The 22425-nt window shown below is 46.8% G+C and overlaps 1 protein-coding gene and 1 pseudogene across 3 annotated transcripts; one reads left to right on the top strand and one right to left on the bottom strand.

Moving 5' to 3' along the window:
* The first annotated feature begins 335 nt into the window (after window positions 1–335).
* POLH (Y-family DNA polymerase H) lies at window positions 336–5878 on the top strand. Of its 3 annotated transcripts, none has more exons than XM_048708537.2 (14): window positions 336–624; window positions 707–827; window positions 1042–1153; window positions 1261–1428; window positions 1511–1675; window positions 1886–1989; window positions 2132–2251; window positions 2459–2582; window positions 3208–3321; window positions 3381–3572; window positions 4079–4178; window positions 4263–4405; window positions 5163–5275; window positions 5377–5596. In XM_048708537.2, exons 1-13 carry the CDS (start codon window positions 549–551, stop codon window positions 5250–5252), a joined length of 1629 nt encoding a protein of 542 aa, XP_048564494.1. In that variant the 5' UTR covers window positions 336–548; the 3' UTR covers window positions 5253–5275; window positions 5377–5596. The 3 variants fall into 3 exon arrangements, with proteins under 3 accessions (XP_048564494.1, XP_087403676.1, XP_048564493.1); XM_048708536.2 differs by having other exon boundaries at window positions 337–624; window positions 5185–5275; window positions 5377–5878; XM_087547550.1 differs by lacking the exons at window positions 5163–5275; window positions 5377–5596 and adding an exon at window positions 4986–5156.
* A 183-nt stretch (window positions 5879–6061) lies between these two features.
* Window positions 6062–11228, bottom strand: LOC125544784 (bifunctional riboflavin kinase/FMN phosphatase-like; annotated as a pseudogene).
* Window positions 11229–22425: the final 11197 nt, after the last annotated feature.

The raw sequence follows: 22425 nt of genomic DNA on the forward strand, positions 1-22425 counted from the left end.
TGATCCGATGACTGTTATCGTTCTGATGTGCAAATGGATCACGGAGCTGTTTTGCAGATAAAACCACCAGAAGGAAGAATGTTGACGTCGGGGGCAAAACTAATTGAACAGGTGGCAAGTGAAGTGTACCGTGGGACGCAGGGATGGAGGCATGGAGTTCTGAGACTAGGTGGCTGAGAGCTACATGCTGAAGACCTCTAGTTCTTGCCTTCTTGACCTGGCAATCTTTTGGCGGCCGCTGCAATTTGTTTTGTGAAACCTTGCTTTCAGAGGGTTTCGTGTCCCCAGCTTGTATGTTTGGATTGGTGCTAGGGTCTGGTCCAGTGTAGTTTGGCCCCCTGCGTGGTGGAAGGCGTGGGCGCGTGGCCGCGTGAGGATGGGGTGTTGCGAACGGGACGAGCTCGCCTACTAGCCGTCCAACTGGGCAGACGGACGGCTGCGATCGCGCGCGGGCGAAACCGAAACATAAAAAAAAGAAAAAAAAAAGAGAAAGGGGAGCGAAAGCAAGGGCAGAGTCGGCGGGAGGCGGCGGCGGGGAAAGGGGAGCGATGCCGGTGGCGAGGCCGGAGCCGCAGGAGCCGCGGGTGATCGCCCACCTCGACCTCGACTGCTTCTACGTGCAAGGTCACCACCCTCTTCGCCCCCTCCCCCCTCTCTCGCAGCGTCTCTGAACCGAGAGGGTAACAAGGCGTTTGCTCACCTGCAGTCGAGCAGCGGAGGAACCCGGCGCTCAGGGGGCAGCCCACCGCCGTGGTGCAGTACAACGACTGGAAAGGCGGCGGCCTGATTGCGGTGAGCTACGAGGCCCGCAAGTTCGGCGTGAAGAGGTGCTGGATCGGGGCATCCTATTAGTAAACCCATTTGGACAGATTTATCAGATTGGGATATTCTTGATCGATTTGGTCGGAGATTTTATTGAAAAGAATCCTAACACTTCATTGGGTGGGATGGCGGAACAAACCAAAAAAATGAGGGCTGATTTTTACTTGCTTGGTCCGGAGTTCCTGGCAGATATCTGTGATGCTTTATTGATTGATTCAGGTCCATGCGTGGGGATGAGGCCAAGAATGTCTGCCCAGGTATAAACCTGGTCCAGGTCCCCGTGTCTCGTGACAAGGCCGACCTCAATGTGTACCGAAATGCTGGCTCCGAGGTAGTATGTTGCTGCAACAATATGAGTGTCCATCACTCATAATTTACTGCATTGAACAACTAAAGACTGTTCCATGGCATTGACGGTTTTGTGTCCAATCCTTTCAGGTAGTAGCGATTCTTTCGACCAAGGGGAAGTGTGAGCGAGCATCCATTGACGAAGTCTATCTCGACCTTACTGATGCTGCCAAGGAAATGCTCTTGGAATCTCCTCCGGAGTCGTCAGAGTCTATTTTTGAGGAGGCCACAAAGTCAAATATCCTGGACCTTCCTTCTGTAAGAATTTTTCCGCAAATTGGTTGGGGTGGTTCTTACATTTGATGTGAGTGTGACCGTAGACCTTGATATGTATGTTCAGGATGTCGGTGACAGGGAGGAGAATGTGAAGGCATGGCTTTGCCGAGCAGATGCCAACTACCAGGATAAGTTGCTGGCATGCGGAGCTATACTTGTTGCACAGTTACGAGTAAAAGTTCTGGAGGAAACCCAATTCACGTGTTCTGCTGGCATTGCTCACAATAAGGTTTATAACGAGTCATATAGTGAGTAGATGAAGTATGCTTTTGCATGATTTGTTTCTTCTCATTCTACAGATTTAAGTATAAATAGTCCATATGTATTATTTAAGCTGCTCTCTAAACTTAGGAAATCAAGTCGGCTTCCTCATAGTGCTTCTCTTGATACTTTCCTTTTCCTGTTGCAGTTTCCACTCAAATGTTGTTATATTGTGCAGATGTTAGCTAAACTTGTTAGCGGGATGCACAAACCTGCTCAACAAACAGTTGTTCCATCTTCATCGGTTCAAGACTTTCTAGCATCATTGCCTGTGAAGAAGATGTAATGAGCTACATGACAACTCCACATTTATTGCTTTCTTGTTTTTTGTTGGACAAAGTTTTTAAAACCTTGTATTACTCTCTAGTCCTTACATTCCAGAACTGTCTGATACTGAATTACAAAAAACGTCCATGTTATGCAGGAAACAACTTGGGGGTAAGCTTGGGAGTTCCTTGCAGGATGATCTGGGGGTTGAGACAGTTGGAGATCTTCTAGGTTTTACAGAAGAGAAATTACAAGAGTACTATGGTGTAAATACAGGGTAAATTGTTGCATATTGCTTGGTTTTATTTCAGGTGCCTGATGTTTGGGATACCACGTAAAAGATTTGGACTTGCTAATCTTTTTTTTTTTTTACTTTTTGTGTGCAACTTAATTTCCGTGGTACTATGCTTGCAGATTATAAGTATAGAAATCATGTATAGTTGTTGGTAAAAACTCATCTTATAAGCACCCAATTTTTGCACAGAACATGGTTATGGAAGACTGCAAGAGGTATTAGCGGAGAAGAAGTTGAGGACCGTCTTCTACCAAAGAGTCATGGTTGTGGAAAAACATTTCCTGGCCCAAAAGCATTAAAGAATAATTCTTCTGTAAGCATGCTTGCTGTCTGTTGTGTTCTTTCGTTCTCTAACAGCCTTTTCTACTTTAGAGCTGCTTATGAAAACTAAGAAAGATTATCAAGCAACTCCCCTGAGAACTATATGGATGTGCACAGCTGATAGAAACCTAAAACATTAGTTGCTTAGTGATACACATCTCATAATTCCAATGATCACCTGATGCAAGAAGAGTGTCTTTTCATTTAGTGACACAGCTTACTGGTATTATGCAGTGGTTGCACACCCCCTTGGTTGTTGCTGTAAAATATTTTATTAAACATAAAGAGCTTAGGAAGATTGGTATCAACATGCCTTGTGCCGGTTTGATTAGTGGCATGTTGTACATTTTGAGTTATGTTGGAAATTTATCCCACCAAATACATTTTGAGTTATGTTGGAACTTTATCCATACAATACAAATTGATTTTATAAGATACTTGTATCCCACCAAAGTTAAAATAGGTTACTGGCTTATTGCATTGTCAAGGAGTCAAATCCCACACACGAGGATGTCTCAAAATATGTTATTTCTGATTCTGTGTATGAATGTAGGGAGTTTTGTTTTAGCTACTTTGAATCTGGCGCATTAATTCACAATCAATTTCATACATTTTAGGTTAAGAGCTGGCTGGATAAACTTTGTGAAGAATTGAGCGAGCGGATTCAGTCTGACTTGAGCTGCAACAAGAGAGTCGCTCAAACATTAACTCTCCATGCTAGGGCATCTAAGGTACTTTGTGTAATTTACTCATGCCTTTTAGTTTCAGCTTACTAATGGTGACTATGTAGGAAAACGAGGGTAATTCAATGAAGAAATTCCCATCCAAATCTTGCCCATTACGCTATGGGACTGGCAAAATTCAAGAAGATGCAATGAAGCTATTCGAATCTGGGCTTCATGATTTTTGGGGTTCTCGGAATGCTGGATGGAGTATTACATCTCTTTCTGTTACAGCAAGCAAAATATTTGACATACCAAGTGTATGTTTATGATAACTTTCTCGGTATTCAATAGTTTCGTGTGTTTAAAAACCATCCCCTCTGTATTAACAAGTAGGATGACAATATGATCATGTTGTTACCTTGATAAGACGTACTCCGTATTAGCTATTTCATTATATTTGGTCAAACCAAATACGTTTTGACATCACATTAGTTGTTGCCTGCTCCTGACAACAAGTTTGACATGATTTTCTGATGTAAACCTCTGTTATTTGAAAGAAGTTCATCCGTATTTTGACATGTAGTGTGGAATACTTTTATCAGTTTATGTACTCCCTCTGATCCAAATTAATTGATGGAGCTCTAGTACAACTTTAGTATAAAGTTGTAGTAGAACTTCAGTATAAAGTTGTAGTAGCTGCGTCAATTAATTTGGATCGGAGGGAGTAATTTATAACTATATGTAGTGTGCAGGTTTGACTGAATAAGATTATACATCATTGTTTTTCTATCCTTTTTACCTTTTTATTTTTTAATTACTTCAGGGAACAAACTCAATCTTGAAATATATCAAAGGCCGAAGTTCCGATGCATCTTCAGCCATCCTTGATTCTTCCTCTACACCTGAGTCAACACCATCTGTTGGTAATGTTACTCAGTTCAATATTGCAGACCGTGTGTAATTTCCGTTTGCCCTTACTGTACTGAACTGTGAACATGCTTTTCTAGATAACAAGTTATATATGACTCCAGTTCATGAGGAACGGTGTGAATCATCATCTATGAAGGAAGACTGTGACAATAGTAATTCTGCCAAACAATGTAGCTCAATTGAAGGAAAAGGTCTGCCGAAGAAATTACCGAAAGTTCAGGTAAGTTGTTTCTTTCCTCTTCAGGGGTCACCAAACTGACTCCTCGTGGGTTGTTAATTTCTGTTCTGTTAACAGGTAATGCGCCTTTGAGAAAACCTATCCCTCAAAGGCGAAGTTTGGTCTCACCAACTAACCTAGTACATCAGCACTTGATTATTTGGGTTTTATTTGTTTGATAGAAATGAGGTTACCATTTAGCATTGGTATTCTTTGAAAGAAAAGGTAGAGCATGTAATGCTTCGTATAGATGCTGGAAAATTGAGAAAACTGAACTCAGTAGCCAGTAAGTTATGATGTTTTATCCAAATAGTAGAAATGGATCTCAGGATTTTGAGTTTGATTTCAGATCCTCATCTCATTCACCTTTCTTACTAGCAGTATTAGAAGTTTAGAACTTAAAGTTAATTCTTACATCTTAGCTTTTCTTTGTCCAACCACTCATGTGACCGTTGGCATCTTTCTAGTTCGTCTGGGACCTTCGGCATCTTGCTAGTTACTCCGTTTCCACTAGAAGCACAGTATAGTATCTGCCACTTCTCCGTTCCACCATAATTCTTAACCAGCCATCACCCTAACGCAGTAACACTCACCTGCAACCCTAGGCGGTGATTGGCATGCTGAGCTAATTCTCAAGTCGGGTGAGAAACTCATCTTTATAGGCCACAGGAGGTTTACTTTCAGTGTCCATGCCAGGTTTTGTAATTTATTGTAGTTCAGTGACATACTTGTGTCTTATCTAATCTGAGCACTCATCCAGATGTTTCATAACAATCATTCAGGGAGCTGGCTCTATTTTGAAGTTTCTTTCACAAAGTCAACCTGGCCAGCACGAGAAAAGAAACTTTGACGGCTTAATTTGTAGCCATCAAGGTTCGGTAGGCTGTTTTCTATGCTTGCAGATATCGATCGATTGCATATTTTAAACAATGTGAAAAAATTATTCTTTGGTTGCCGAATATTCATCATCGTAGGCCCGGAGAGTTCTTCAGGAGCAAGCGAGGCTGAACAACATGGTAGAGACAATATTAACACGGCCGCCGTGCACTCTTCTGGTTCCGGTGACACATGGATGCTCAATGTTGAAGACATTGATCCGGCCGTAGTAGGGGAACTGCCGCTGGAGATTCAAAGAGAAATACAGGGTTGGATCCGTCCTTTGAAACAGGCAACCCCAAAGAAGCGCGGTTCCACCATCTCTTCTTACTTTTCACCGGCAAGAAGGTGATCGCTCCGAATAGCTGGATTATACCATGCTAATTCTAACACGCTGCTGACTGTTCTCATGATTGTCCGCATGTAAACTGTAGGAAACTCATCTAACCAACTCTAATAGATGTGTTGATGGTTGTGAATAGTACTTTTATTCCTGGAGTACCCTGAGGGTCACAAATTTGCATCCCTATGCAATCACACGTTTGCGTCTCCGGCACAAACGCAAAATTAATGCCTTCCATTTTTTTATTGCATCTTTTACATATTTTTTACATCTTTTACAAACACATAAACATGGTGATAAATAATTAAATATACAAACTTTTTTACATCTTTTTATTGCATAGCTATAGCAACTCCGTGTTTTTAGAAGACTTAGAGATGTAGCTTCTAACTCGCAGCTGATCGTGTACATTTTGGATTTATCTAATCACATCCAGTAAACACATTACACCGCCCACTGCGTTAAGAATGAATGGGGCAAATCATTCAAATGGTTCCTTCCCAGGCGCACTGAAGAGCGTTAGCTCCTGTAGTTCTGAGAAAGCTGGGAGGTCCAGTGCATCCCTCGCGATGCTTTGGTCTTCCTCAGTAATGCTTAGTGCTTGAGATGTAGTACTTCCCTGCAACAAATGTTTAAGTTAGCGACTACCATATGTTGACTTCTGTAGAAAAATTTAGCCCGTGGTGAGCTGTAGCTTAATATGCTCTGCATTGCATGCCATGTAGGGTCCATATAGACTATACAGTACTTGGGTCGTAGGGAGTAGCAAATAGACAAATTGTAAATGGCTAAATTACCGTGCTTTGGAGCTCCCGGATGTAACCAACTAACAGTAGCTCAAGTGGCTCCCCTGATTTGGCATTGCAGCAGGGATCAAGAAAACATATGTGCTGAAAAAAAAACACAAGTTTTAAGAACGGAAAAGAAAGGACACAATTCCAAAGCATGAAAGCAAATCACTCAACAAAATATCATGCTAACCTACACACAACTGACCTCCCATACAAAAACAGCCCTTTAAATTTATACCTTAACAATGCTCATACATAAAGGTAATCGAAAATTAAATAAAAGTACAGACCATCACTCTTCCAACAGCCGGGGGCGAAATGTCCCACCCAATGCTGACAACCACCTTAGATACTCCATGTGGTTCTAACTTGGCCCGACCAAAAACAATTCCCGATAATTGGCCAGGAACAGAGTCGTAGGTATGTTCACCTGTTTGCAGTGATCAGCAACTAACAACAATGAGCACTTATCAGCATTTCAGAAAGAAAGATGACTAACTTGCGACTCTTATCATGATGGAGTATTGGGTACCACAATGCATGGTGCCTATGTACTCCGGATGGTAACAATTACTACCATGATCGTAACATGCTTAATAGATCGTCTAGTAATAGTTACCTTTATGAGACAACATGAGAATGCATTACATACAAGATGGTAACTAGTGTATTGTCGCGTGGTAGCAAAATAATCTGGATTTTTTTTTATCAAAACGTATCAAAGTGAGATTAGTTTCAAAGGCCACTTCGCTATGAAGCTAGCGGTGAAAATGGATTGTGAATGAAAATAATCTCTGTATTAAAGTGGGAGGAAGGTCTCGGACCTGCTACTATCATATGAATATTGTTTGAGATCACATTTCCTATGTGAGCATTTGAGTACAATGGATCCATGGGCAATGCACCTTGAATGCCTGCAACATAAGTACCACATATCAAACTTAAATAAAAAAGTATAAAATGAAATAACTGTTAATGGAGAAATCGAGAAAGTTACGATCGTCAAATGGAGGAAGACCCCATAGTTCAGGATGGAAGTCCAGCAGTGAACAGAGGACACGATCGGCAATTGAGTAATGTTGCCTTTCAGTTTGGAGTGACGGAACAGCGACTACCTTTGCCCCAGAAGCCTTGGCACCCCGGACTCCAACACTAATAAAAATTGCCAACAAAATAGAAAGTAAACATTTTTCTGGAAGCAGAAATTAAACTGAATGCCGAAGATGTCCTTTTTAATGCACGAATGCTTGCCGTTCTATTTCTGAATTTGAGAACAGTTATAAGGATTTAGCCCCATTTTCCGTTATAGGAGAATGCATATGCCGTAGAAGATAGGCAAGTACAATGTGTTCCATTCAAATGAAAGCAACTTGAAATTTTCTAAGTTTACATAATCACTTCATGTACAATGACAAAACTGTTTGTTGTTGTGTATGCTAAACTTTGTTCTGTTCCTTAGTGAAGGACCACATGTTCCCAGGGGCTTCTTGTTAGAGAAATGTCTCTCAGTAATATCTAATATCTATGTTTTGTTCTGTTGTATTATTATTCATTCATTCTATATTTTATTTTGTCTTCTCTTTTTGTGTGTGTATGGAACAACAAACTTACAGAGAATCTTCTATGACCAAGCATGATGATGGATTTACACCGAGTCTGTTTGCAGCTTCCAGATATCTAGAAACAAAGAGATATAAGATATTATACGATCAATAATATTGAATGTGTTTGTACTGTGTTTTTAAATAAAACAATATTGAGTTGATCATCAGGTTGTCGGCCAAATTGATGCCAAATAATAATAACAATAATGTGAAGTAATACATAAAGCAATACTACAAGTAAACTGCTGATGTTATATCCTAGAACACAAAAGGTAGATTTGCTCTAGATATGTCAAGCGTGAGTTCTTCAGTACTTGTGTATGATTTCGGTTGTTAATTTAGTGGAAGCTTCAATGCGCTCCTCCAAAATAACGGTGGATTAGAAAGAACAAACACAGGATTACGATGTCATGCCTATTCTAATCTTAAACAATTTTATTTACACCAAAAACTGTTTGATTGGACCACAAAAAAGATGATTCTTTTAAGTGAATGAAATCTTCTGTGAATATTAGTGCACACAAATATTTGGAAAAGGATTCTATAACATTCAATCGTACTAATAATACATACAAAATGTAACTATAAGAATTCTAATCCTGCAGATATCTTTCTAATCAAACGGGCCTTAGGATTTTAAAGTAGTGTGAGAAAATGATACTCCAATCTTTCTATTGTAAGTTCTGAAAAAACGTTCATACATGTCAGGGCAAGGTTTTCCATGAGGAACCTGATCAACACCAAGAACCACGGAAAAACAGTCTTGCAGTTCTGCAAAATAAGGGATTTTCATTAGATGATCATCACATACAAAAACTTGCACTAAATTATTGCTTGAATATTCTTTTATGTCTATAAACTATGTCTTTCGGGACTACCGATGATTACTTGAGTCACAATAGAGTCCCCTTCCAAGACAATTTATTCTGAAAAAAACTCATCACCCACAAAATTCCACGCGCCTCATGGTTTTTGACAACCGCAAGAAAAACAGCCCCTACGGATTGCTTGCCCCTACCGACGGAATAAAGCTAATATAGATCAAAATTCTGTTGGGATCATGCCCCAACCTTGTCAGTGCTTAGGCTTGGGGCCACCACTCTTGAAGAGCTTGGTGATTGCGCTGAACCAACCACCTTGCACACCAAGTGACCATTGACATCCCCAACTAGATTTGCAAACCCTTCTGGCACGCCTCCGCAAACCAACAGAATATCGATGGCAAGAGAAAGTCACTAGAATAATAATATTCAAATTGCCGCCACCATCTAGAGGAGAAGCACATGGCGAAAACGAACTCCTAACAGGCTGCCCAATAGATCTGGTTGCTCAAATTGATGGGACCAGCCCCTCATAGGGCCATCAGCAATGATGGGCGAACATGGTCGGGGCCTGGAGGAGGATGGATGCAGGGACTTATTCCATCGACATGATGCTGCCACCACCTCAAAATCGTCGCTACGACATGAGAACCAAGACAAACACGAAATGGAACTGCACATTGAACAAAGAGCCGGGTTCCCCTCCACATCCCCACTCCTAGATGATGATTGGAGGCAGATGAGAATGATGACGTTGTTAGATGAGAGGAGGAAACCTTCACAAGTATATTTTTTCGAATGAGCGCTTGTTTTGTACCAATGACATTTTCCTCTCTTGGTCCATCATGCACTATATCTCTCCATATGTGAGCATCCGTGTATTTAATGTGTTCAAAGAAACTATAGCTCACCATCTCTTGTTGTGTATCCTACCCTATCACTTTCTCCCTCATGTCATTCACACCTCCGAGTTTGCAAAAAAGAAAGAGCTCATGTCCCTGCTCTAGCTCCCTAAGGGGTGCCGAAAATCTAGAGAAACATGAATAAACATGCTAGAATGCAAGATAAAGTATTTAATTGGAAAATGGGAGTAATTTTCGGCTTGGTAATCACTGGCATGAACATCTAAGGAGAAAAAAAAAGGATTTTCTCCCTTCTTTTATGAAAATATATACAACATGACTCCCCACTAACGTTTCCTCGTAAAAAAAAACTCATAGCTTCTTCCAAAAAATCTATATTTAATATATATTGAAGATTTTTTTTTCTTTGGTCGTGCCAACTTATCTAATGCACATGGTACTCCATATTGCTATGATAAAAAAAGCTTCGGTCAAGATGAGGTTTTTTTGCTTCAACACAACATTTTGATTTGATTTTACTTCAACATGGTGTTTGATGTTTTGCCTCATTGTATGTGCCTTGTGCTTCAACTTTGTGTACCATTGGAACATTTATAAGTTTATGGAGTGCTCTATTGTTCTCTAGTCTTTGTATCAAATCGATGCACATGTTCACTTTCACACCATTCGGACATTTGGCTCACGTTTGAATTTCGACGACTGGTCATTGGTAGGCTAAGTACAATGCCGAACCCCCATAGTTTTTGGGTGTGCGCGCATGGGGAACCAAACCCGATATCAACTCCACTGGTCATCCTCTTCTTTAGAAAGAGTATCTACTCCTACATCACAAACCTTCTAGTTTCAGAATTTTTTGACCGATAATTCTCATCTCGGAGTTGGAAGCAAGTGCCAGCGGTACTCCATTCTTGTGAAGATGCTTGAGAAGTCTTCTGACCCCTGGAAGTGGTTTTGCCTTCTGCCAGCTGGACAACAGTAGAACCAAGCCAAGTGGTTTAAGCCTCTGGGTTAGTTGTGAGGAACATACGAGCAAACAAAAAAAAACGAGTTGGGATGAACATGACATTGCAGATTTGATCAGCGTGCCAAAGTGACGCGAACCTTTTGAGATTCAAGGGGAATATTGCCTCTGAGTATTCTTCGAGAGTGAGCGGCAGCCCGTAATCTGCGATGATCCCAGCCGCGTACTCGCTGTGACTCTGCCCCAGCCTCCCCTCCTCCTTCTCCGCGTCTGCTGACTTCCCATATGTCGCCAGGAAATCGTTCAAGACGCCCCTTGTTACACTCTCTGCATCAACACACACGCACACACCACAGTTTACAAGCTCCATTTTGGAAATTACTCCAGTGTTCTCTTCCGGAAGGAGATTAAACGGATGTGTGTACCAGTGTCCAGGAGGGTGTCGTCCAGATCAAAGATCACGGCCGATACGTGATGCTTTGTTGCCATGGACGAAGTACCGGAGAGACGACAGGGCGAGGCACTACTGCGACGACGGGCCGGCTGTGGTTTAAGGGTGGGAGGAGAAAGCAGAAGAGGGGTTTGGGAGCAGAGTAGTGATGGCAATCGGGGGTGATGGGGCGGGGTAACGGTTCCCTGCCAGTTTTTTTCAGGCCGAAGGGCTGTTCGGCCATGCCCGTCGCCGGAGGGCAGCCGCTGCCCGTGGGCATGCCCACGGAGTAGCAAGCAGCACTCCATCAAACACAGGAGTATATCAAGAAGCAACAAGTGCACTAAAACGAAGATCTGAGAGAAATGTAAATGGTTCAGCAATTAGTATTTGCAGAGAAACATCACAGAGAGGATGGGGATGTGGGGAGAGAGATGGATCCTGGCAGCGGAATCAACTAGTGACCACCGGCAGCAGGAGTTGGATGGCGTCCTCGCTCACCGGTGCCAGTGGTGGCAGCGTGGTCGCTCGGAGGGCATGGGCTGTGCTTTCTCTAGGAGAGAACGAGACAGTACCTTTTATAGCGTAGGCAACCGGTAGTTCCGAGCCCGCGACCTCTACCTCTCGCATTGCTGCTGCCTTGGTGCCATCCCAAGACACTAGAGTGAAGCTACCATGAGAAAGCACACGCCAACACCAAAGCCATGCAGAAATTCGCAAGGGCACGCACCTGTCAGTCCCGCAACCTGCTCGTTTTGCCTTGCCATTCGCGCAGTAGTTCAACCCCGCACGAGGATATAATTAGTTTTAAGCTTTAAAGTTGAAACTTATGATTTTAGCATCTAAAGCTGTTAAGTTGCAACCAGCTTCAGAGATATAATTTTAAGCAATTTTTTCTACAGATCGTAAACACAAAATAGTTGATTTTTATCGGCCGCTCTTACTAAGTTTCAACATATAAGCAATTTTAAATCCCCCGCGTCTCTCTCCGAGGCGACACGGCGGAACCCTAGCCGCCCCCGCTTCCGGCCTCCCTCCACCCTCCCTTTTCCCCCTCGCCGCCGCCGAGAGCCACCGCTTGCCCAGGCAGTGCAGGCGGCGGCGGGGCTTCTCCCCTGGCGCGGCTTCCCTTCTTCCTCGCGGCGGCTTAGTCACTCCCGGTGGGCTTGGTGGCGCGGCGCTTCGAAGCTCCGACGGCGGCTCGCTTTGCGGCAGGTTGGAGGGCCTGTCCCCATCTGGTGGTGCCGCCTAGACAGCGGCTGCGACCTAGGGCTCTTGACCCTAGATTGGATCTGGGTGGTGCTCGGGCCTGGCCGTGGCTGCCTGTCAGGCGTGGTGGCGGTGAGTCTCGCGGCCTCTGGGCATCGTGGAGGTGCCTGTGGTGGCGTGTGCTCAGCCTGATGGTGGCGGCGGCCGTGCACGGGAGTTGGATTCCTTCAAACAGATCTGGGTGAAAACTTGCTTTCGGCTACTGCCAGGGGCGGTGGCGGCGCCGCTATATGCATTGTTCCCTTCTTGAAGGCATCACCATGGAGAAGTTCAAGGCCACTCTCTGCTACCTTCGGGGGAGACCCTAAATCGGATGATCGCATGACGGCGGTGCTCTGGTGTCGTTCCTCCCTTGGGGGCGTCATTCTTGGAGGTACACACGTGTTCGAGGGACCAGAGGACGAATTCTTTGGTGAAGCGGTGCGTCATCTCACTCATTGATGGCGGCGGGTCTCGGCGGCATGGCCCTGTGGTGACTCGGCGTCCGATGCGAGGAGATGGACTCGCGTAGGAGGGTGACGCGGTCTGGCGTCGTGGTGGCGTCGACGACAGCTAGACCGAGCGAGGTAGATGCAACAGTACAACTCTAAAGATGGATTGGTGGCAGGTGGCTGCGGCAGCCTCATACCCGGTAGGCGTCCTGGTTGAGGAGTGTGCCGGACCGGTGGGTGCCCCATGATACGTCCATTTTGCATCATGCTTTTATATCGATATTTATTGCATTATGGGTTGTTATTACACATTATGTCACAATACTTATGCCTATTCTCTCTTATTTTACAAGGTTTACATAAAGAGGGAGAATGCCGGCAGCTGGGATTCTGGGCTGGAAAAGGAGCAAATATTAGAGACCTATTCTGCACAGCTCCAAAAGTCCTGAAACTTCATGGAAGCTATTTTCAGAATATATAAAAAATACCGAGCGCAAGAAGTTCCAGAGGGACCCACACCCTAGCCACGAGGGTGAGGGGCGCGCCCCCTGCCTCGTGGGCCCCCTGGTGGCCCTCCGATGCCCATCTTCTGCTATATGGAGTCTTTCGTTGAGGAAAAAAATCATAAGCAAGCTTTCGGGACGAGACTCCGCCGCCACGAGGCGGAACCTTGGCGGAACCAATCTGCTCCGGCGGAGCTGTTCTGCCGGGGAAACTTCCCTCCGGGAGGGAGAAATCACCGCCATCGTCATCACCAACGCTCCTCTCATCGGGAGGGGGTCAATCTCCATCAACATCTTCACCAACACCATCTCCTCTCAAACCCTACTTCATCTCTTGTATCCAATTCTTGTCTCTAAGTCTGGGATTGGTACCTGTGGGTTGCTAGTAGTGTTGATTACTCCTTGTAGTTGATGCTAGTTGGTTTACTTGGTGGAAGATCATATGTTCAAATCCTATATGCACATTAATACCCCTCTGATTATGAACATGAATATGCTTTGTGAGTAATTACGTTTGTTCCTGAGGACATGGGAGAAGTCTTGCTATTAGTAGTCATGTGAATTTGGTATTCGTTCGATATTTTGATGAGATGTATGTTATCTCTCCTCTAGTGGTGTTATGTGAACGTCGACTACATGACACTTCACCATTATTTGGGCCTAGAGGAAGGCATTGGGAAGTAATAAGTAGATGATGGGTTGCTAGAGTGACAGAAGCTTAAACCCTAGTTTATGCGTTGCTTCGTAAGGGGCTGATTTGGATCCATATATTTCATGCTATGGTTAGGTTTACTTTAATACTTTTGTTGTAGTTGCGGATGCTTGCAATAGAGGTTAATCATAAGTGGGATGCTTGTCCAAGTAAGGACAGTACCCAAGCATCGGTCCACCCACATATCAGATTATCAAAGTACCGAACGCGAATCATATGAACGTGATGAAAACTAGCCTGGCGATAATTCCCATGTGTCCTCGGGAGCGCTTTCCTTCATATAAGAGTTTGTCCAGGCTTGTCCTTTACTACAAAAAGGATTGGGCCACCTTGCTGTCGTGGTTCTAAGTCTGACAGTAGTGTAGGGGGGTAAGTATGGAGAGGCAAGATCTTAGTTGTGGAGAAGTTGTAAGAACGCAAGGTTTACGAGTTCAGGCCCTTCTCGGAGGAAGTAATAGCCCTACGTCTCGGAGCCCGGAGGCGGTCGACTAGATTAGGTGAGTGTGAATTACAGAGGTCCGAACCCTTGTCTCGGAGGAGGGGGGTGGCTTATATAGAGTGCGCCAGGACCCCGGCCAGCCCACGTTACAAAGGGTTCAATGTTCATTAAGGTAGGGCGTTACTGGTAACACTAGTAATAAAGTGCTATGATGACCATAAAAGCTACTTAATGACCGACCGTTAGCGTGCGGAGTGACTTTAGGTCTCCTGGCCGTCGAGTGGTTGGATCTTGGTCGAGTGATTGCTTCTTGGTCGAGTGTCTTCGAGTGCGTCGAGTGGAACACCTCCAAGTCGATTGAAAGGTGATTTCTTCTAGAGATGTCCTTGGGTGGTGCAGTTAGGACAGGTCCATGACCCTACCCTAGGTACATAGCTTCATCATTAGCCCCCGAATGGATCGAGGTTTGAGTGGGGAAGGAGTTGAGAACTTCTCCGACCCGTTTTTCATGTCGTGAGCATATCTTGTTTCGGATCAACGGACTTGAGTGATGACAGCAACTTCCTTTTCAGTCGCCTTGATCCATTCTTAATTCTTCGTCGAGTGAGTTTCTTTACTTGTAAGGCTCCGAGTGACGGTGCGGAGGAGATCTTTGGTCTGACAAGTTGTTTGCTACCCGCGAATTTCGTGGGATCCGAATTTTGGGAAGCGCGCGGGACGGGGGAGGCCGCAGTAATCGGATGGGATAGAGCGGAGACGCCTCGATCCCCGCGCCGCCTTTTTCGCCACGTACCGCGCGCGCGATCGTTACGGGATTTGACAGAGCCACCTGGGCCTACCCGTCAACCACTCGGAAGCGGCCTCATATAAGGCATTGGACCGGAGTCTCCTGAACAGTGCGTTCCCATTTCCTCTTATCCTCTTCACGCCCCTCCGCTGCGCTTGCTCTCTCCCCAGCATCACCGCTCCGTACGCGTCTCGCCGGCGACAATGGGGAAGGAGAAGACGGCGGCTCTGGAGCGGGCAAAGAAGGCGACGACGAGGTCGAAGGGGAAGGCGACCAGCCGGGGCGGATCTTCCTCGCGGACCGGCCTGCCGAAGGGCTGGATCCAGGGCGACTGGATCCACTCGAGGATCACCCAAGAAGACCTCGACGACCTGGCCGAAGGGGGGTTGATCCCCTATGACTCGGCGCGGCATCCGGGGAAGGAATCTGAGCCGCAACCTCGGGAGGGTGAGCGTGTTCTTCTTGCCACCCACGTCGACCGTGGATTTTCCTTGCCTCCTCACCCTTTCTTTCGAGGGTTTCTGAACTTCTTTGGGGCACAACTCCACCATTTTACCCCCAACTCAATCGTTTATCTCGCCGCTTTCATTTCTTTGTGTGAGAATTTCCTGGGTTGCCGGCCTCACTGAGGTCTTTTCAAGCATATTTTCACTTGTCGCTCGTAGACAGTGAAAAAGGCTAATCCGAGTGATGAGAGGACCCAAGTGATCCAGATGTGTGGGGGTCTTGGCATCCAGATGAGAGGGAAAAGCTCCTTTCCGGCCATGATTCTTCCTGACTCGGTTCGCGGATGGCAGTCGACCTGGTTTTACTGTAAAGACCAGTCGACGCCAGGGCAATCGACTGGCCTCCCTCCCTTTACCATGGACCAAGTGGAGAAACCCTCCCCTTTGAAGGTGCTCCCGGAGGAGAAGGCGCACGTGAAGCTGTTGGTCGATCGAGTGGTCCAGCTTATTCGTGACGGGGTCACTGGTATGGATCTCTTGGAGGTCTTCCTTCAGCGGCGCATCCAGCCTCTTCAAGCTCGAGACCATACGATGTGGATGTATTCAGGTCTTGAAGACTCCACTCGGATCCACCCGGAGGAGGTCGACGACGACACGTTGGAGAAGTGGCTGTCGGGCATTACCGGGAACAAGGACAATCCCAGGGGAGCCAGGAGAGTTCCCCCATTCGACCAGTCTCATGCACCCGAGCAGGTCTGATTCTGAGTTTTTGCTTGTAATCTGAATTCACTCGCGCAGCTGCCTATATTGCGTCGACCGACTTTGTTCTCCCTGCTTTCTTTTAGGCCATCATTGAAATGTATTCAATGCCCAACGGGGAGCAAGAGCAAGTACTGGAAGGCGAGGCGAGTGGCGGCGACAGTGGCGAGTGGACTTCTGATGGTGAAGGGGATGGAGGAAGCGACGACTCAAGTGATGGAGAAGAAGTCGAGTCGCCCCCTCACAGGGAGAGGCGATCCAAGCTCGACCAAGAACGGCCGAGTGCCCGCGACAAGGCAACTACTCAGGCTGGTCAGTCTTCGAAGCGTTCTTGGATCTCTTCACCAACCCCGACTGAGAAGGCGCCAAAGCACCCCAAAGTTGCAGAGCCGAGGACTCGGAAGGCGTTGCCGAAGATCAAGATTGATATCCCCGTCGCCTTCGTGTGAGTGTCTCTCTTTGTATTCACTCGACGCTCCGCGCTGTTTGTTTTTCTTGTTTTAACTGGACGAACTTTGGAATTGTCAGCGCTGCCACTTCCGGGACCTCAGCTTACAGGGATGATGATGAGGTGATGGAGGATGCGGTCACTTCTAATCCGGGTATGATTTCTGCCATACTATCTTTATTCGGTCAATTCAACTGCAATGTGCATCATTGGGTGACGTGATTTTGGCAATTGAACTTTGCACAGCTTCCAACATTATTGACCTCCCTGATGATGATGAAGAGTCCGAGAGGCCTTTGAGGAGGAAGAATAGGCGAGCTCCTGTAAGTGAGGCGCTACAGTCGACGCCGAGGGCGGATCCAGTCGTTCAGGACACTGGCGACGTCAATCGGGGTTCTGTTACCTTCGCTGAGCCACTGTCGAGTGCCTTGCCTTCTTCGTCGACTGCTCGAGCCCCTGTCGACCAGCCTTCACTTTTTGCGACCCATCATGTCCCAGAGGACGAGGTGAATGCTGCTAGGGAAGCCATACGCCAGGCGGGCATTATGATGGAGAAGATGAAGACGGTGCGGGACGCCAGCCAAGCCGCCTATGATGCCAGCTCAGCTCTCCAGAGCAACGTTCAGGTTAGTTGGTCGCTGCTTGTTCTGTTAGGATATGCTATCTGAAGAATCTTTCCGAAAATCTTTTCATCTATACACCCAGTGGGTGTCTCGATTGAATTTTTTGGACTAGTGGGGGCACGCTGAGTGCACCCAGTGGGTGTAGTCCCCGAGACTACGGTGGACTACTGGCAGTCGACTGTAGTCTTTGTATTTTGTCGAATGTATAAATAGTTTGTCTCTTCCACTCGGTCTGGTTGAGTGGGATCAGAACCGGTGGGGGCACACAAAGTGCACCCACTGGGTGTAGCCCCGAGACTACGATGGACTGCTGGCGGTCGACGGTAGTCTGAGTTCTACTTTCTCTCTTTCTGCCCTTTCTTTTTTGGACTCGACTTCGGCGGGCCGGTCGAGTGGGATCAGAACCGGTGGGGGCACGCAAAGTGCACCCACTGGGGTAGTCCCCGAGACTATGGCGGACTGCGGGCAGTCGACCGTAGTCTTAGTATTTATTGCCTTTGTTGTTTTTCGCTGTAAAATAACTTCTCCCCTTTGATTTTAGAAATCTTGTGATCTTGGAGCTCGCTTTGATGACTTGGAGAAGCAGCAGATTCAACTGAACCTTGACTTGGAGCTGGCCAGGACGGAGCTGCAAAAGGTCAGAGACGGCGCCACTGGTAAGACGAGTTTGTCGACTGGTCAGTTTTAGGCTCGAGTACCCTTCTGCTATTTCTGAATCAATCGTCATTTCTTTGCAGAAAAACTAAGAGAAGCTCTGGCGAAGAAGGATCAGGATTTGGCTGCTGCTCGTAAGGAGGCTGACGACAGGACCGCTCTGGCCGACCAGAAGCTGGCTTCGGTCGGCCAGTTGGAAGAAGAGAATACCAGGCTGAAGACCGCTCTGAATGACTCCAACAAGGAGTGCTCGCGCTGGAAGAAGTCGAATCTCGTCCAGGGCGAGAAAATGGAAGGCATTGCTCGCAGGAGGTATGATCTGGAGAGCTATCTGAGAAGTCTTGCCAAGAAGTTGTTCGTCAAGCTTGAAGGTGCACATTCTGTTCCGACTGATTTTTTTTTTGTGTCGATTCAGTGTATGAAAATTGACTTATCCTTGGATTGTGAATGCAGAGTTTTGCCAGAACTTTGAAGAGGAGACTGGGCGGACCGAACCAGGTTTGGATCCAATCAACTCTCCCGTGAAAGATGAAACTGCCATGAATCTGCTCCGTCTGGAATCTCGCATCGACAGTGCCGTGGACTACTTGGCTCGACTGAAGGTCGCCATGTCACGGATTGACCCGGCACTTTGGCCAGAGGCTGTGCTCCAAAATGATCTTGAGTCCCTGATGACTCGACTAAATGAAATCCCAGACCGAGTGCAGGAGTGGAAGAAGTCTGCTGCTCGGTGTGGCGCTGACATGGCTCTGTCTTTGGTTCGTGTCCACTGCAAGGAGGTGCGACAAGACAAACTGGTAGCAATCAAGGTTGCCAACACCCAGAAGCATGACTTCCGAACCTTTATGGAGACTTTCATTGCTGCAGCCACTCGGATAGCCGACGGCGTTGACCTGGATGAATTCGTCGAGCCTGCTAGCCCTCCTCCCGCGGAGTAAACAAACTCTTATGTCCCACCTTAAATTTGCCTCGGAATGCCGAGTGGTTTTTGTAACCGTTTAAACTTTTTTGGGCTGCATACCCAAGTACTTCGATTTGTGATCCGGGACCTTTAGAATTTATCTGAACTTGGTTTACCGTTGGATATCTTTATGAATCTCCTGCTGAGTGAACCCATTCTCCATTTGAAACAACTTTTGTATTCGCAGCGCAGCTCCGAAGGAGAGGGAAGCAGTCGACCCATGTCTTGTCGTCCTTGCGGGTCGGCGATGGAGTGCGCATCGTATTTGTGGTGAAGCTCTCCAGGGGAAGGCGGCGGTCGACCCACACCACACTGTATTTGTGGCGAAGCTCTCCAGGGGAAGGCGGCGGTCGACCCACACCACACTGTATTTGTGGCAAAGCTCTCCAGGAGAAGGTGGCAGTCGACCCGCACTTCGTTGCTGTAGAGCGGGATGAATCGCGCATTGTATTTGTGGCGAAGCTCCCCAGGAGAAGGTGGCAGTCGACCTGCCCCTCGTCGTCCTTGAGGATTGAGATGTGTTTCGTACTTAGGCGAGTACTGGACTGCAGCTAAGCCCCCGAGTGGGAGGATTGCTCTCCACTCGGTAGGATTTTTTCAAACTTAGGCGAGTGCCGGACTGCAGCTAAGTCTCCAAGTGAGAGAACTTAGGCGAGTACTGGACTGCAGCTAAGCCCCCGAGTGGGAGGATTGCTCTCCGCTCGGTAGGATTTTTTCAAACTTAGGCGAGTGCCGGACTGCAGCTAGGTCTCCAAGTGAGAGAACTTAGGCGAGTACTGGACTGCAGCTAAGCCCCCGAGTGGGAGGATTGCTCTCCACTCGGTAGCATTTTTTCAAACTTAGGCGAGTGCCGGACTGCAGCTAAGTCTCTAAGTGAGAGAACTTGGGCGAGTACTGGACTGCAGCTAAGCCCCCGAGTGGGAGGATTGCTCTCCACTCGGTAGGATTTTTTCAAACTTAGGCGAGTGCCGGACTGCAGCTAAGTCTCCAAGTGAGAGAACTTAGGCGAGTATTGGACTGCAGCTAAGCCCCCGAGTGGGAGGATTGCTCTCCACTCGGTAGGATTTTTTCAAACTTAGGCGAGTGTCGGACTGCAGCTAAGTCTCCAAGTGAGAGAACTTAGGCGAGTACTGGACTGCAGCTAAGCCCCCGAGTGGGAGGATTGCTCTCCACTCGGTAGGATTTTTTCAAACTTAGGCGAGTGCCGGACTGCAGCTAAGTCTCCAAGTGAGAGAACTTAGGCGAGTACTGGAATGCAGCTAAGCCCCCGAGTGGGAGGGTTGCTCTCCACTCGGTAGGATTTTTTCAAACTTAGGCGAGTGCCGGACTGCGGCTAAGTCTCCAAGTGAGAGAACTTAGGCGAGTACTGGACTGTAGCTAAGCCCCCGAGTGGGAGGATTGCTCTCCACTCGGTAGGATTTTTTCAAACTTAGGCGAGTGCCGGACTGCAGCTAAGTCTCCAAGTGAGAGAACTTAGGCGAGTACTAGACTACAGCTAAGCCCCCGAGTGGGAGGGTTGCTCTCCACTCGGTAGGATTTTTTTAAATACTTAGGCGAAACAGATTCGCAGCTAAGCCCCCGAGTGGGAGGCTGGCTCGCCACTCGGTAGGAAACTGTTTTTACAAACTTAGGCGAAATGGATCCGTAGCTAAGCCACCCACTGGGGGATTTCTTATGCAAACAAAAACAATAATAATCACTGGAAAAATTATAACGCTCTTGTCTTTGATAAATAAACTACATGAGTTTTTCTTATTACATCTCATACGAGTGAGAATTTAAGTATAAAAGGGGCGGAGTAGCTCCGCATTCCAGGCTTGTGGCTCATCAATCTGGCGATCGACATTGTAGAGGTGGTATGCTCCATTGTGGAGGACTCTGGTGACTATGAAGGGGCCTTCCCAAGTAGGAGCGAGCTTGTGTGGTTTCTGCTGATCCACTCGGAGGACTAAGTCTCCTTCTTGGAAGGCTCGGCTCTTCACGTTTCTGGCATGGAATCGACGCAAGTCTTGCTGATAGATGGTCGATCGAATCAAGGCCATTTCTCTTTCTTCTTCTAGGAGGTCGACTGCGTCCTGTCGGGCTTGTTCTGCTTCATCTTCAGAGTAGAGCTTGACTCGGGGAGCGTTGTGAAGCAGGTCACTCGGCAAGACTGCCTCGGCTCCGTAGACCAGAAAGAATGGGGTTCTTCCGGTCGATCGATTCGGGGTTGTCCTCAATCCCCAAAGGACTGATGGAAGCTCGTCGACCCATGCACCTGTTGCGTGCTTGAGATCGCTCATCAATTGAGGCTTCAGTCCTTTGAGAATTAGGCCGTTTGCCCTTTCTGCTTGCCCATTCGATTGGGGGTGAGCGACCGAAGCATAGTCGACCCGAGTGCCCTGAGAGGCGCAAAAGGCCCTGAATTTGTCAGAATCGAAGTTTGACCCATTGTCCGTGATGATGCTGTGCGGAACCCCATATCTGAATATCAACTCTCTGATGAAACTGATAGCGGTGCAAGCATCGAGATTCTTGATAGGCTTGGCTTCAATCCATTTGGTGAACTTGTCGACTGCTACTAGCACATGAGTGAAGCCGCTCTTGCCTGTTCTCAATGGTCCAACCATGTCCAGCCCCCAAACAGCAAAGGGCCAGACGAGTGGAATGGTTTTTAGGGCTGCTGCGGGCTTGTGTGGCATATTGGAGTAATACTGACATCCTTCACATTTGTCGACTATCTCTTTTTCCATCTCATTGGCTCTTGGCCAGTAGAACCCCGCTCGGTATGCTTTAGCCACAATGGTCCGAGAGGACGCATGATGACCACAGGTCCCTGAGTGGATATCGTTAAGGATCATCTGTCCTTCTTCTGGTGTAATACACTTCTGGCGACCCTAGTCGCGCTTTCTCTATATAACTGTCCCTTTATGACTGTAAAGGCCTTGGATCGACGGACGATCTGTCGAGCCTCTTCTTCGTCTTCTGGGAGTTCTTTCCTTAGGATGTACGCGATGTACGGTTCTGTCCAGACGGGAGCGATAACCAAGACCTCCATGATCAGGTTGACCACAGCTGGAACTTCAACTTCAGTCGGATCTGTGGCGCTTTTTGGCTGCGGGGCCTCTTCAGTGAAGGGATCCTCCTGGATCGATGGTGTGTGGATGTGTTTCCAAAAACACATTGCTGGGAATGGCTTCTCTTTTGGAACCTATTTTTGCCAGATCATCAGCTGCTTGATTTTTCAGTCGGGGTATGTGATGAAGCTCTAACCCCTCTAATTTCTTCTCCAGCTTTCTCACTGCATTGCAATAACTAGTCAT

This window comes from Triticum urartu, chromosome 3A (genome assembly GCF_056163025.1).
Source record: "Triticum urartu cultivar PI428250 chromosome 3A, HENAU_Tu73, whole genome shotgun sequence".
In the NCBI taxonomy this organism is placed as follows: domain Eukaryota; kingdom Viridiplantae; phylum Streptophyta; class Magnoliopsida; order Poales; family Poaceae; genus Triticum; species Triticum urartu.

Excerpts from the sequence above, each read along its gene's own strand:
- POLH (XM_048708536.2), top strand. The coding sequence starts at position 549 with ATGCCGGTGGCGAGGCCGGAGCCGCAGGAGCCGCGGGTGATCGCCCAC. Across the intron at positions 1,154-1,260 it reads ACCGAAATGCTGGCTCCGAG|GTAGTAGCGATTCTTTCGAC; the intron begins GTAGTATGTTGC and ends CAATCCTTTCAG. Across the intron at positions 4,179-4,262 it reads TGAGTCAACACCATCTGTTG|ATAACAAGTTATATATGACT; the intron begins GTAATGTTACTC and ends ATGCTTTTCTAG.